This window comes from Onychostoma macrolepis, chromosome 24, assembly GCF_012432095.1.
Source record: "Onychostoma macrolepis isolate SWU-2019 chromosome 24, ASM1243209v1, whole genome shotgun sequence".
Lineage (NCBI taxonomy): Eukaryota > Metazoa > Chordata > Actinopteri > Cypriniformes > Cyprinidae > Onychostoma > Onychostoma macrolepis.
Window position 1 is genome coordinate 16701491 of NC_081178.1, and position 15348 is coordinate 16716838.

The window sequence follows — 15348 nt, forward strand, 5'->3', positions numbered from 1 at the left end:
CACACTGAAGACCCGTAGAAGAAGGCGTGCCTAGTAACGCGGTTGTCAGGAAGACATTGGAGAGAAAACGTGTGCATCAATATGATTTGTTTACCTTTTGACTGATATGGTAGCCGTGTTTATGAACACGTTAGGCTACTTATCGATATTTATTTCGGGTTTTAAGATTGGTATCGGTTCAGTGTAAGTTCATCGTCCTGGATCTCCTCAGTCCTCTCGGTTGGGTGGAGTGTTTTTCTTCATTCTGCTGGAATTCGTCCCCCACATCGTCTCCAGGATGACCGCAGGGTTCAAGACCACAGTTTAAGGTGAGGTTTAAGCATTAAATATGCAGATATCCTCGTCCTCCGTGTGTTTGATTTGATGACACTGTAAAAGTAACGTTAGTGAACAACATGCTAACCCAACAACACGTCAAATTAAACCAAATAAACAGACTTTTTAGGATCTTCAGGTCATACTTCGTCTCAACTTCTCATAAATGTTCTCAACTTCTTCTTATAATTTCTATTGTGGAACTGACACTGTAAGTGCAAACACAATATAATGTATTATGTTGTACATAATGTACAAAACACATTTGATTAACACATTTTTAAAAAGAAAGCTGCCAAAATTTCCCATAACTGAGTAAACAAAGATACAGAAATGCGTGCCAACACATTTGAGAAACTGCTTGGCTTTGATTTAGTTAATATTTTTTTCTGAAGAAAGACAAACATGCATCGATGAAAGCTAAAATATTAAATGGCATCCACTTTCTCTTAGTAATCCATTGTATTGTAAACCTTAGATTTTGAACCAAATTACAGAAGGAGGAAGCTAACGTTTGCAACACCGCATTCATAATTTGTGACCCTGGACCACAACACCAGTCATAAGGGTCAATCTTTTGAATAAATAAGCTTTCCATTGATGTATGGTTTGTTATGTTAGGACAATATTTGACCGAGATACAACTATTTCAAAATCTGGAATCTGAGGGTGCAAAAAAATCAAAATATTGAGAAAATCGCATTTAAATTTGTCCAAATTAAGTCCTTAGCAATGCATATTGCTAATCAAAAATTAAGTTTTTGGTTAGTCTATTTGTAAAATCATTTGACGAAAGCAATCCTTCTTACATTATATGCCAGTGTTGATGGCGCCACTGTACATAGAATATATTTCCAATACATTAACTTTACTGACAGAATTATGCAATTTTTTTAATGGATTTTTGCAATGGTGGCATATACGTTTTAACGGCGAATGCATACTTGTGCACTAACCTCAGGGTCATACATATCTAGTTCTCAAATACAGCAGCACAAAACTTTTTAGTCCTGTGAAGGACTACTGCTCTACTCTTTTGATGTACAATTTCAGATTATACTTAATATCCATGGTTAAATTTATCAGAACTTATGCACACTGCTTGTGTTTACTGTTTCCAACAGAACCATCAATGTTCAGTCTAGAAGAGTGTGAGTGATCTAGTTGACGGGTGTCTTTGTGGCACCTCTCATCAGTTGTTATGGGTACGGCATCCTCTCTGGTGAGCCCCGGTGAGGTGATTGAGGATGTGTATGGGGGTGAGGGAGGCGAGGCGTGTGAGATACCGGTGGAGGTGAAGCCAAAGTCACGTCTGCTGCAGAGCTCCTTCCGCCGTGGGCCTCGTGTCATCGGCGCCAGCTTCAAATCTACCGGATCGGTGGAACTGGAGTATGCGGCTGAGAATGAGCGCCTCAGGAAAGACTATGAGATCTTTCGGGTCAGCAAGAACAATGAGATCGCTTCTATGCAGAAGAAAGAAGCCAAGCTGGATGAGGAGAACAAGAGACTGCGCGCTGAGCTGCAGGTTTGAGAGAGAATAAGAAAATCTGAGCTTTTGACAAATAAGAGTGTTGGGCAAAAATAAAGAAAAATTTGAAAATAAGAAAAACAAAGACAAATGATTTAAAAAAAAAAAAAAATCTGGCCTTGCTTAAAACACATATGCCAAGTTTGTACTGTTTATAGTAATCTTGGTTCTATGTGGTTTTCCAAAACATTTATGCTATTTTCAAGAAAAATGACATGTAATGGCTGAAAATGTAATTTATTACACTATGAATGCATGTGAATGTACACATCTTAATCCATTTTTCAATATAATTTTCAAGGTAAAATTTATATATAAAAATATTTATTTCTTTATTTCACAAATATAATTAATTATTAATTTATAAATAAGTTTTTGGGAAGTCATATCACATGCTATTTTTCAGCTTGATCTAACCTTATCTTTGTCATAAAAAGGTCAAATTATCTGGTGGTCCATGAGGGTCCTTTCTATGATTTTCTTTGATGAAATGAAGTTTTTAATGAATTTTGGCTGCACCACATGACTGAAGGGGTTTAGTCTTTTATTTCTCATAAATAATTATGATAGATTATACCAAAAAATGTCAGTGTTTTATTTATGCCCCCTAAAGATATCAAAATAATTTTTTTATTTGGTTATCAAAAACATGTATTATCATAGAAGAAGTGTACACAATTCATTGCATGTAGTGTTTTGCACTACATTGTAATTGATTTTTGAATAGATTTTGAATCAATAGATCAGTAGATGTCATAGACCCATGTACCAAATACAAATGCATTTTGAAATTAATGTTACTTTTCACAAAATTTATATGTTACAACTTAAGCTTTGCGGATTCTGTGTTTCTCTGGTTGTCAGGCTCTTCAGAAGACTTACCAGAAGATTCTTCGAGAGAAGGAAAGTGCCCTGGAGGCAAAGTATCAAGCCATGGAGAGAGCTGCCACCTTTGAGCATGACAGAGACAAGGTCAAACGGCAGTTTAAGGTGTGAACCTTGTTCTCTTCTCTCTCTCACATTAACTGACTTGCATTCATTCTTACCTTGCACAATCCTAAATCTTCCCAAGCCCCTGTCTGACTCCTTATGCTTTTAGATTATGCCTCTTTAGCCTGTAGCTGTTCTAGTTTTCAGTGCATTCTTTACCTCACCAATGTGTTTCCTTCATCTTTATTTCTGTCCTAAATCACCCGACAGATATTCCGGGAGACTAAAGAAAAGGAAATTCAGGATTTGCTGCGGGCAAAACGAGATCTGGAGTCAAAACTTCAACAGCTGCAGGCTCAAGGCATTCAGATTTATGATCCAGCAGACTCTGACTCAGACGACAACCACACTACTGTCACCAGTAAGAATGTGGCAGATACATTTTTACAAGGGAAACTAGATTTGTATATTTCCGGACCAAAATGAGCAGCCACATGTCAAGATGCATGAGATACATCACACTGACTCACCTTTCTTTGAAGTGGAAGTAGCCTTTTGGTTCCCTTTCTATCTGTTTTTTAGTCAGGTTTGGTTTGGTGCATTTCACTTTAAAAGTAAGTGTGTTGTGCCGATACATTGTATTGACCAGGCCATAATTTATTCTATCTATCTGTCTAATTGTTTATTTATTTAATTTGTTTATTTATATATTTCTTTATTAATTTATTGATCTGTAGTGCTGGGCAATGATTAATTGCGATTAATCGCATCCAAAATAAATAAAAGTTTTTGTGTACATAATATATGGGTAAGTACTGTGTATATTTATTATGTATATATAAATACACACACATGCATGTTATATATTTAAGAAAAATATGTTGTTTATATATTAAATATATTTGTATATAACATAAATTGTATGAATATAAATATATACATGTAAATACATTGAAATATTTTCTAAATATATACTGTATGTGTGTGTTTTTAACATACATATAAAGTACACACACATGTATTATTTACACAAAAACTTTTATTTTGGATGAGATTAATCACAGTTAATCATTGCCCAGCACTATTGATCTGTTTGTTTATGTATTGATTTTCTTAATTTAATATGATTATTGTCTACACCAGGTCACAGAAGTATTAAACAGTTATAAAAAGTATTTTTTATTTTTTTTCCCATACTGTACAGCTGTAGTATCTACCAAATTCTAGATTGGAGCATTATTGTGAAATCAACATTTCTGTACCAATGCATCCCTAACGTCCACTCTGTGTGCAGCCGCAGGAACTCAGTGTGAGTACTGGAGTGGTGGCATATTGGGCAGCGAGCCGTCCATGGGCAGTATGATGCAGTTGCAGCAGACACACAGGGGTCCAGAATTCGCTCACAGTCTCATTGACGTGGAGGGGCCGTTTGCTAATGTCAGCAGAGGTGAGTTTGCACCTGTGTGTGTGTTGTTTTAGGTGTACGTGTATGTATGCTGATGTTTGTGTGTGTCGTTTCAGATGACTGGGATGCGGCCGTAGCCAGTCTGCTGCAGGTTTCTCCTCACGTCTCTCAGGCTCTGTGGAGTAACACAGTCCGCTGCTACCTCATATACACACAGGAGACCAAAGCGGAGCTGCAGGCCTTTATACAAGTACACATGCTTGGATAACACATCTTAAATACACACATTCTCACATTGTAGCAATCTTCATCTATTTGCCTCTCTCTTTCAGACTCATTCTTTGAGGCTGCAGAGGTTTTGTGAGGGTTTGGGTCATTTCTACCTGAATGTGTCATTTTCTGAGGAGAAAGCTGCTCTGTATGCTGCTGAACGCAGGCAGGAGATCGAGAGGAGCTCTGTGTGTGTGCTGCTACTCAAGTCCACAGTGTCCAGGTTATCCAGTTATCATGTTATTGTTGATATGAACAATGAACACATGTCTCTATTGAATGAATCTGTTGAATTGTATGAATCTATTTTGCTGTTTTAGTTGTGTTATAGAGGATGTGGAGGAAGCATTTGTGAAAACCCCAGACTCTCGGCCTCTCTTGCTGTATTTGCGAACTGGTGAGAGAAAAGGAGAAAAGGAAGAGGTCTTCACCCTCAGCCCATCCACTAGAGACTTGCTGGAGAGAGTTAACAAAGCTGACAAGAGTGCCAAACTTAAGGTAATTTCAAATGATTCATATGGGTTTAAAATAGTGCTGTCAATCGATTAAAAAATTGAATCACGTTAATCATGATTAATCGCAGATTTAAAATACTAGGATTTACCTGGAAATGTGTTGAAAAAGAAATGCATGACAAACTAGTTTAAGGAAACAGAACCTTTCACACTTCCGCCAGGTATGAGACATAATCCTTATTATTCTTTTATCATTATTCTTTTGTTTTTATTCAGCCATTATACTGGCAATAAAACGTTTACCAAGCCACATCGCTTCAATCCCAGTATACATTTACCCACCTATTATCAAAAGCATTTCTAAATAAATACAACAAAACATTTTCTTGCGACCTTACATGAAGTATTATGACAAAATGCATTATGAAGAAGAATTGGACCTGTTCTGCAGCTGCATTAGAGCTAATATTAGCATCATGCTTCATAAGACAATTTATGAGATTAATAGTACACTTTTACTCAGAACTCACTTCAAATCACCATCGAGTGTTTGTAATAACTTGTGGAATTTGGTCGTTTACTGTTGTAAAAATATGCTATTTATAGCCTTTTATATTGCTGCACAAATTAGCATTTCAGATGTACACATTCAACTCAAGAAAATCACATACAAATATCCTATCATAATCGTGTGTTTATTATCTTATATAATCTATAGTGTCATGTTTATTTCTGCTGTGTAAAAGCCTTAACATATATGCTCTGCTGAAACTCACGTTGTTTGTTATGTTACAACCGTCTCTCCGTTCTTAAGTTGCCAGGGATACATTCCAAGTATAATACACATTAGTAAAAGGATCTATTTAAATTTTTATTTGTCTATATACACTTTGGGTGGTTATAAAAGTAGTTTATTATAAAAGTAGCCCAAAAAACCACAACCCACGGCTCTGTAATTTTTCCCGCGTCTGTATTTTCAAAATAGCCCACTTGTGCCACTACCCTGGCAACACTGGTTCGCTGAACCCTCATCACACAATGATAGATAACCTTCCGCGCTGCGATGACGGGAAGAAGTTGGGGTCAAACCTTATCTAACGATTAATTTGCGTTAAAAAATGTTAAAGCGTTACATTTTTTGGATTAATCGCATGCGTTAACGTTGACACCCCTAGTTTAAAAATTCTATTGAAATTCCTGAAGGTTCTTCTGAAGATCCATTCTTATTTTTGGAAGATCATAAGGGTTTCAAAGGTTTTTCTAAACATTCTATAGGTGATAAAGTTTCTTTTAAGAATTCTTCTTTTAAGTTTCTTCTAAGACCACTAAGGATTACACCTTGACTGTATACTGTCATTTTTGACCGTGAATAGTAAGTAAGGTGTTTTTAAGGAAATGTTCTAACACTAATTTCCCTGACATAGTAACAATAACATTATGCACTTCTTTTGAGATTTTAGGTAATTTAGGTCTTATTTAGATCTTATTTGTTTGAAAATTTCTGTTTCACATGCAAAGGCAAACCTTTGGCACTTCACTACACTTATTCCACATGGTCTGTCAGTTTTGAATGCAAACAGCCAATGTGTGTTTTTTATGACCACTTAGAGTAGACTCATGGAATGAAGTCATGTTTTTTTTTTTGTTTGTTTAGATTGAATATCTAAAAAGTCACCATGTTTTGAACCACTCAGATTAAGGAAACCATTTTTAGAAAAAAAAAAAAATTAATCGGTCAAAAATTACCAAGAAACTTTTATTAAGAATTTCAAATATAGAAATATTGTTATAATATTGTTGTGTGTTTAGTTCACTTTCACACTTTATTTTTGGTGAATTATTCTTTGCTGCTTGTTTTCTGCAGGTAGTGGATCATGCAGGGTCTGTAGAGGAAGGAGCTGCTCTTATCTTCACTCAACTTGAGAGAGTTATCAAACAGGTACACACACAGGAAAACACAAGTGGGTGTTGTGGTTAATAGCATTCTGGTATGCAGTGTTCTCGCACTAAGAAATCATGCACTTGAGATACGATTGGGTTAAAAGTAACCCAGCTGTCAAGAGCTTGGTAAATACTGGCCAGCACACATGTGCCAGCCAATATGCTGGGTTTATTTTACCTTATAAATACTTACTATTTTAAAATATTTACAACAAAAATAATATATGTAATAGATTTACAGTGAAATTAAATAGGTTTTTAGGTCTATGCAAAAATACAGTAGGAGCAGACTCAGTGGACTATCAAGTGAAAATGACTATTGACAGTCCAGTTTGGAACAGAAAAAACAGAAGTAGGTAACGCTGAGATTGCACATTGTTTCTACTGTTGGTAAAAAAAACAACAACCAACAACACTTTGAAAATAACCCAGCGTTTGTGCAAAAATATGAGTGTGGTTCACTATTTAAGGTTCTGAAAGAGGAACATATTTTCTTGAGATGAATGATGTTAAACAGAAAGGCTGATGATACATTGGGCAACTTTTTTTTCTTTTTTTTTCAGGAGTTGTTGGGTTTGGAGTTAGAAGAGAGTGGAGCGGTGGAGGAGAGAGAAGAGGAGGACTCTGGTGATGTGCTGTGGGATCTTCATGATGAGCAGGAGCAGACTGAGGCATTCCAGCAGGCTTGCAGCACCGCTTCCAGATTCAGCTTCCAGAAGGCATGATGGCTCTGTTATAATTTTCTGTATTGTTCGTTAAGGACCAAGCATTTTAATTTAGGATTGAGGTCCACAAGAAATCTTTGTAATTCTGTGTATTTTACAATAGCTGAAAGTACTACACATACAATTTGCTAAAATTAAACAAATATTGAATAAACTGTATACGAATGGCAGGAAATGCGTAAATACACTGAGCTGAATGCTGTATTGGTTCTTTTCTCAGTATGTCGACCAACTCAATGACATGGTAGCCGCCCCTCCACCCACCCCACCACTGCTGGTATCTGGTGCACCTGGATCGGGCAAATCACTTCTGCTTGCTAAATGGTTGTTAAATCTTAACTCTAAATATTAGGTATTTTTGCACAATAATAATAATGTACGACAATTTTCACACTCTAAACAATATGTCATTTCTCTGCAGGATAGAGTTACAGCAGAAAAACTCTCCCAACACCCTCATCCTGTATCACTTCACTGGACATCCTCTCTCTACCAGCACAGATCCAGTGCTCATCATTAAGCGCCTCACAGTGAAGGTCAGACACAGAGACACACACTCATTTCACTCTGTTAAGTTCCTTAAACTGTGAAAAGAACAGCGGCACAGACCAGAATCAGTTCTGTTATAACTAGTGCTTTATTACATGCAGCCTGCACTATATAGGGCTTTTCATACACGAAATTGCTATAACATTGTCATATTTAACCCTAATGCTATCATAATCCTGGGTTGTGTTGCATTACGCTGTTTATACTTTGTCTTGGGTGGTCAAGTTTCAAGATTCTCACAGATTTTGTAATACATTTTTTATTCACTATTAGAGGATTCTTAGACATATAAGTTAAATTCAGATTTAACAATAAATATGAGATCAGTGTGGTTTTACAGCTAATCGTAAAACAACCCTAAAAATACATAATAATTCAAATAAAAACAAAATTCCTCCCTCAAATTTTACGTAGCAAACACCCTAGAACTCTAGAAAAACCTAGCCTACCTAGAAAACACTTGAATCCCCATTGGGGTCTCTGGACCCAAGTTTGAAAACCCCTGGTTTAACCCTAATTTTAAGAAGCCTTAATCCAGGGTTAAAAAGTTCTTATTTAACTATTATGCAAAAACACGTTCCAGACGGACGTCTGCGCTCAAGACCCTACCGACCCTAATTTCCGATGATTGACATCACAGAGTTTACCGGTATTTTGGTACTGATGTGTGAATACTAGTATCTTACTGGTAATAAGGAGGTTACATAAAGGCTACATTAAAGGGTTTTATAGAGACAATTCAAGCATAGTTAACTTAAACCTAAAACTTTCCTCTGAACAAGTTCTCTTTCCCAATCGTCCTTGTAGCTGCTCCAGCATTTCTGGTCTATTTCCGGTCTCTCGATGGACCCTTCTAAGATCCTCGAAGAGTTCCCACGCTGGCTAGAGCGGCTGTCTGCGCGTCACCATGGCAACATCATAATCATCATTGACTCCATTGACCAAATACAGGTAACACTTCCTCAAATAATCTTCCTCATTGAGCTGTGGTATGTTTGTCTGTCATCATGTTTAACAATCTATGCTGGTGAAAACACAACTAAACACCCACATTTAGTTGTGGGATTTTTTCTTTTTTTTTATGTGTGGGAGTTAATAGTAATTAATTTTACATTTTGCGGTCAACTGTTTACATAATGCTAAAATTTCTTTAATTTCAGCAGAAATGTTCTGCCTTTTTCTATATGGAAAGGGTATTTATATATCTTCATTAGGAAAAAAATAAATAAAAGATTTTGTTTTATTAGATATTTGTTAGTGACTAGAAATGTGATTGTGTATGTGTACACACACACACACACACACACACACACACACACACAGTTAAATGTAGTTTTAAATAAACATGTAATCAGATCTCAAAATAAATATCCATTTGTCATAATGTACATTATAATGTTGAGATGCCTAAATTCACTTTAGCATTTAAAATTATTTATTTAAATAAAAAATTTTTTTTTTAATTTGACAAAATTATATAATAATAATAAGTTTTATTTATATAGCGCCTTTCCAGAGCTCAAGGACACTTTACAATAAACATCAGAAATGGGAGGAAAACATCGAACAATAAACAGAAAGAAAACAACATCAGAAATCCAAAGAGTAATATACAACATAAAACAAAGTAAACAGAGGTTAACTAAGAAAGATAACATTCTGAAAACAAGTGAGTTTTGAGCAGCGATTTAAATTCAGACAGGCTATTGGCAAGACAGAGTGATCTGGGTAGAGAGTTCCATAATTTAGATGGATAATCCCATGGAAGAGAGGCGATATCGAGGGATGGTGAGAAGGCGAGAATCAGAGGACCGCAATGAACGTGGTGGAGAATAGGGGTGGAGCAGATTGCAGAGATAGTAAGGAGCCAGACCATTCAAGGCTTTAAAAGTAAGCAGGATAATTTTAAACTTGATGCGATAGGCCACTGGTAGCCAGTGCAGATCAGCTAGAATAGGGGTGATGTGGGCTGAACGCTTGGTGCGAGTGAGAATACGAGCGGCTGAGTTTTGAATATACTGTAATCTAGCAATAGTGGTAGCTGGCAAGCCAATGAAGAGGGCATTACAGTAATCGAGACGAGATGAGACAAAAGCGTGAATGAGAGTTTCTGCATCTTTGGTACTTATGAAAGGACGGAGCTGGACAATTCGTCGTAAGTGAAAAATGCCAATTTAGAGAGAGAGTTAATATGATACTGAAATGAAAGAGATGGGTCAAACATAACACCGAGATTTCTGACGATACTAGATGGAGTGATTAGAGTGCCAGTAATATCACAAGTAAAGTCAGCGGGAACTTTGGTGGTAAGTGCAGGAGTACCAATGATGATGATCTCGGTTTTTTCCATATTTAGTTTCAGAAAATTAGAGTTAAGCCAAGTTTTAATATCCTGCACGCAAACAGAAATTTTGTCGATTTGGGTGGATAGGGAAGGCCTGCATGACGTGTAGATTTGGATGTCATCAGCATAAAATGATAGCTAAAGCCGTGACGCTGTAGTATCTGACCCAGTGGTAAAATGTAAATAATAAACAGCAAAGGCCCCAGAACGGAACCCTGGGGACGCCTTGTTTCAGGGGGCAGTAGGGGATCTGAAATCCCGAGCAGAAATGTAAAAGTGTCTATCATATAGATATGAAGAGAACCAGGAAAGAGCAGTACCAGATATACCCACAGCCGAAAGTCGAGAGATGAGTAAATCATGAGAGATAGTGTCAAAGGCAGAACTGAGGTCTAGTAACAGAAGTAACGATAGAGAGCCGGTATCGCAAGAGAGTAATAAATCATTAACTACCTTTACAAGGGCAGTTTCTGTACTATGTTTTGGACGGAAGCCTGACTGAAATGGATCAAAGAAATTATTTGCCACTAGGAAGGACCGAAGCTGGGCTGCTACAGTACTTTCCAGTAATTTAGCAACAAATGGCAAGTTTGAAATGGGACGATAATTGGATAAAACTGACGGATCGAGATTGGGTTTTTGAGAACCGGGTAACTGCAGCGATTTTAAGTGACTGAGGAAAAGTAGTAGTGACAAGCGAAGCATTTATGAAATGAGAGATAGGTGCAGAAATTACCGAATGACACTGTTTTAAGAGAGAAGTAGGAGCTGGGTCTAGTCGACAGGTAGAGGAGTTGGATTTCGAAATAAGCTCAGAGACAGAGGAAGGATTAGTAAGAGAGAAGTAGGATAGGGAATGACCAGAGGATTAGGCTCAAAGTTAAAGTTGATAGTGCTGTTCGAAAAGCCCTGGTGGACGGCAGCCGTCTTGTCTAGAAGATGATTTAGAAAGGAGTAGCAGAATTCAGCTGAACCTGCAGTATCATTAGGTGGGAGTTTGGTAAGTTTATTTACTGTGTCGAATAGTGCTTTTGGTCTGTTACTAGCTTTATTAATCATGGCAGAAACAAAACTAGAGCGTGCTAAGTGTAAGGCAGATTTGTAATTTTGAGATGTTCAAGAAAGGCTTGGTGATGAACAGTGAGGCCAGTTTTCCTATAGAGACGTTCAAGCCGTCGACCGGAGCTCTTGAGGATGTGAAGGTCGGGGGTAAACCAGGGAGAAGTATGAGTAGAAGGAACAGTTCTAGTCTTAACAGGAGCATGTACAGACAAAATATCAGATAATATGGAGTTAAAATTTGAAAGAATCAGTGAAGGAGAAGATAAATCAAAAACATCAGAAAGATTAGAGGAAGCAATAGAGGAACAAAATGATGTGACGTCAACATTATTACAATTACGGTAGGATATAACAGTCTTTGCAGATTTATCATGTATAGGCAAACTAAAGTGAAAGTCTATGAGTTTATGATCAGAGATACCAGTATCAGAGGAAGAGATGGAACAAATACCAACAAATATATAGAAAATAGTATAACATTTTAATATTTATCAGCCATTAATCATAACTATAGAATAAAATAAATATCTGCTTTCCATTATTCATTGCGTATATCATTATATATTCTTCAGCATGATCAGTTTGTTATTTTTGTATTCCCCAGAATGCTGAGCGGCACTTGAAGTGGCTGATTGATCCTCTTCCTGCTAATGTGAGAGTCCTGGTGTCAGTTAATGTGGAGACCTGCCCACAGGCATGGAGGTTTGTGATGCACAAACACACATAACTTATTTGATATTATGCATGCATGTAATATTATACACAGGTAGACAATCACAAAACATGTTATGCTGTTTAGATTGTGGCCCACACTGCACCTGGACCCACTCAATCCCAGAGAGGTGAAGAGTGTCATCAGCACAGAGTGTGTGAACAGCGATATCAAACTCACCAAAGATCAGGTAAACATCTTTATCAGGCTGTGTTCATATTTGTTTATGTATTTTGAGTATGAGTATTGTCTGTATTGCTTGCAAACAGGAAAAGAAGTTGGAGAGACATTGCCGTTCAGCTGCAACTTGCAATGCACTCTATATCTCATTACTGGCAAGACTTATTACACAGTAAGTAGACATGTGAGAGAGTGATTAGATTGTGGTGTTTGTGGGTCTGTGTCTATTAATATTACTTGTTTGTATTTATAGTTCTGTGCAAAAGTATTCATACCCCTTCATTTTTTCATGTTTTATGTTGCTGCCTCATGTTAAACTGCTTTAAATTACCCCCACATAAATCTACACTCCATACACCATATTGACAAAGGAAAAACAGAATTGTCACAACTTCGTAAATGTATTAAAAATAAAAAACTGATATAAGTACATTGCATAAGTATCCATACCCTTAACTAAATATTTAGCTGAAGCACCTTAACAAGTCTTTTTTTTTTTTTTGATGCAACAAGCTTTGTGTTTTTTGCTGTGTGTTTAGGGTCATTGTCCTGTTGGAAGGTAAACCTTCTGCCCAGTCTGAGGTTCTGAATGCTCTGGACTGGGTTTTCATTAAGGCTATCTCAATATTTTGGTGCAGTGAGCTTTCTTATACTCTGACGAGTCCCTCAGTCCCTGCAGCTGAAAAACAGCCCCACAGCATGAGACTGCTACCAGCACACTTTACTTCTGGGATGGTACTCTGTAGGTGATGAACAGAGCTGTTTCCTTCAAACATGATGCTTGGAATTGAGGTTCATCAGATCAGAGAATATTGTTTCTCACAGTCTGAATGTCCTTTAGGTGCTTTTTTGCAAATTCCAAGTGTATATTCATATATCTTCACTGAGGAGAGGATTGAGTTTGGCCACACCGCCATAAAGCCTAGATCGGTGGAGTGTTGCAGTGATGTTTGACCTTCTCTAAGTTTCTCCTGTCTCCACATATGATCATGTAGCTCAACTAGAGTAACCATCAGGTTCTTGGTCACCACATTAACCAAAGCCCTTCTCCATCAGTTGCTCAATTTGGCCAGGAGGCCAGCTCTAGGAAGAGTCCTGGTTGTTTCAGACTTCTTCCATTAAGGGTAACAGAGACTTGTTTCTGAGATCTACAGGCAGTTCTTTTGACCTCAGGGCTTGGTATTTGCTCTGATATGCATTATCAGCTGTTAGACCTTTTATTAAGATGTGTGTGCCTTTCCAGACCATACCCATTCAATTAAATTTGCCACAGGTTAACTTCACTCAAAGTCTAGTATCATCTGTACAAGTGTAACAAGCAATATGAGTGCTCCTGAGCTAAATTGAGCTGTCCCAGATAAGGGTATGATTACTTATGCAATGGAATCATTTAAGTTTTTTTATTTTGAATAAATTTGCAAAGATGTTAAAAACCAGTTTTTTTGCTTTACCATTATGGTGTATGGTAACACAAGGCAGCAATATAACAAAACGTGAAAAAAAAAAAATAATGAAGGGGTATGAATACTTTTGTAAGGCACTGTATATGTATATTATATGTAAAATACGGTAATATAATATAACAAAAAAAATAATTTGTAACAACTCTGTTTTAGTGACAGACGGGGATGGTTTTTGGCCTACAGTAATCTTAAAACAACCAAATTCCAATTATTCTGTCTCTCTTTAGCACACACTTTGTCTGTTTGTATGGGAAAATAAGATTTTTATGTTTAATCTGTCAGCTCTAAATCCTCCTGGACATTGGAGACGACTCTACAGCAGTGTGTGTTGTGTCAAGATACAGTATCGCTATACAGACTGGGTCTGAAGGCGGCGCTAGACTCACTCAGCACGGATCAGGAAAAACACATCATGAAAGAGGTCACCTGTCCAAAGTTACCTGTTCGAAGAAGAGTATCACTAAAAAAAACACTTAAGTACACAATTTAACTTATTTATTTGTATTTCTCCTCGTGCAGTTATTGTGCCTTGTATGTGCCAGTCACAACGGCATCAGTGAATCAGAGGCTTTGGAGCTGTTCCCAGACCTGAGTTTTCCCGCTCTCAACTCACTGCTCCACAATCTGGAGAGACTCCTCATCATTACCTACGCCTGTGGCCTCATTCGCTTTCAGCACCCACAGGTGTGCATGCCTCTGACCTAGCTGTACCTTTGAAGTTATATTTGACAAAATGTCCCTTAATATTTTTTGATGAAACTAAATATGGTACTGTGAATTTTGTTGGGTGAAGATTTCACTTTCACATCTCACTGAGAGAGAATTTACAGAGATAAATTCAAGTGAAACTGGTTTGTGTAACCGTGTATCATTTTCAGGCATGTGAAGCGGTCAACCAGGAGTTTCTAGATGGGGGCAAATGTCGTGGATCCTACAGAGAGAAAATCATTTGGTTCTTCAGTGAACAGCTGAAGTAAGAATAACTTATTGAGCATATTGCAGGAATGAGATTTTTCTGTATTTCTATGTAGTTTTGTGTGTGTGTGGGGGGGGATTACTGTGATTTCAAGGCTGAACACTCTTACCAAGCGCCAAATTGTTGTTGGCGAGTAGATGAAACGGTGATACTCCCTGGCTGTTAAATGTTTCAGAGTGAAGTGATACTGTGTTCATTTTCACCAGAGCAGCTCATTATCTGGTGTTTTCAGTATCTCAGTTCACGGTAAATGCTGCTACACATAAATTCCATTGATTTTATTTTATTTTATCTTATTTTTTATTGCAGTACAATGGTATTATTATTATAGTAATATTTAAAAAAATTATTTTGTATTTATTTATTTTACAATTTAAATAATAAAATAAAATAATATTTTATTTTATTTTATTGAAGTACAATGATATTATTGTAATTAGTAACTTTGTATTTATTTTTTTCTACAATTTAAATAATAAAATAAAATAATTAT

At 36.9% G+C, this 15348-nt stretch overlaps 1 protein-coding gene across 1 annotated transcript in view; it reads left to right on the forward strand.

Moving 5' to 3' along the window:
* The window catches only part of nphp3 (nephronophthisis 3), a 27359-nt gene continuing 12011 nt past the window's right edge, over positions 1-15348 (forward strand). Inside the window, exons 1-19 of the mRNA XM_058765387.1 lie at positions 1-308; positions 1440-1840; positions 2708-2833; positions 3044-3194; positions 4068-4220; positions 4295-4428; positions 4511-4671; positions 4769-4946; positions 6768-6842; positions 7408-7563; positions 7790-7893; positions 7991-8105; positions 8926-9069; positions 12129-12226; positions 12324-12426; positions 12506-12588; positions 14162-14300; positions 14399-14563; positions 14758-14852. Coding sequence (XP_058621370.1) covers positions 1517-1840; positions 2708-2833; positions 3044-3194; positions 4068-4220; positions 4295-4428; positions 4511-4671; positions 4769-4946; positions 6768-6842; positions 7408-7563; positions 7790-7893; positions 7991-8105; positions 8926-9069; positions 12129-12226; positions 12324-12426; positions 12506-12588; positions 14162-14300; positions 14399-14563; positions 14758-14852 — 2504 coding nt within the window. The 5' untranslated portion in view covers positions 1-308; positions 1440-1516. The remainder of the gene's footprint in view (positions 309-1439; positions 1841-2707; positions 2834-3043; positions 3195-4067; positions 4221-4294; positions 4429-4510; positions 4672-4768; positions 4947-6767; positions 6843-7407; positions 7564-7789; positions 7894-7990; positions 8106-8925; positions 9070-12128; positions 12227-12323; positions 12427-12505; positions 12589-14161; positions 14301-14398; positions 14564-14757; positions 14853-15348) is intronic.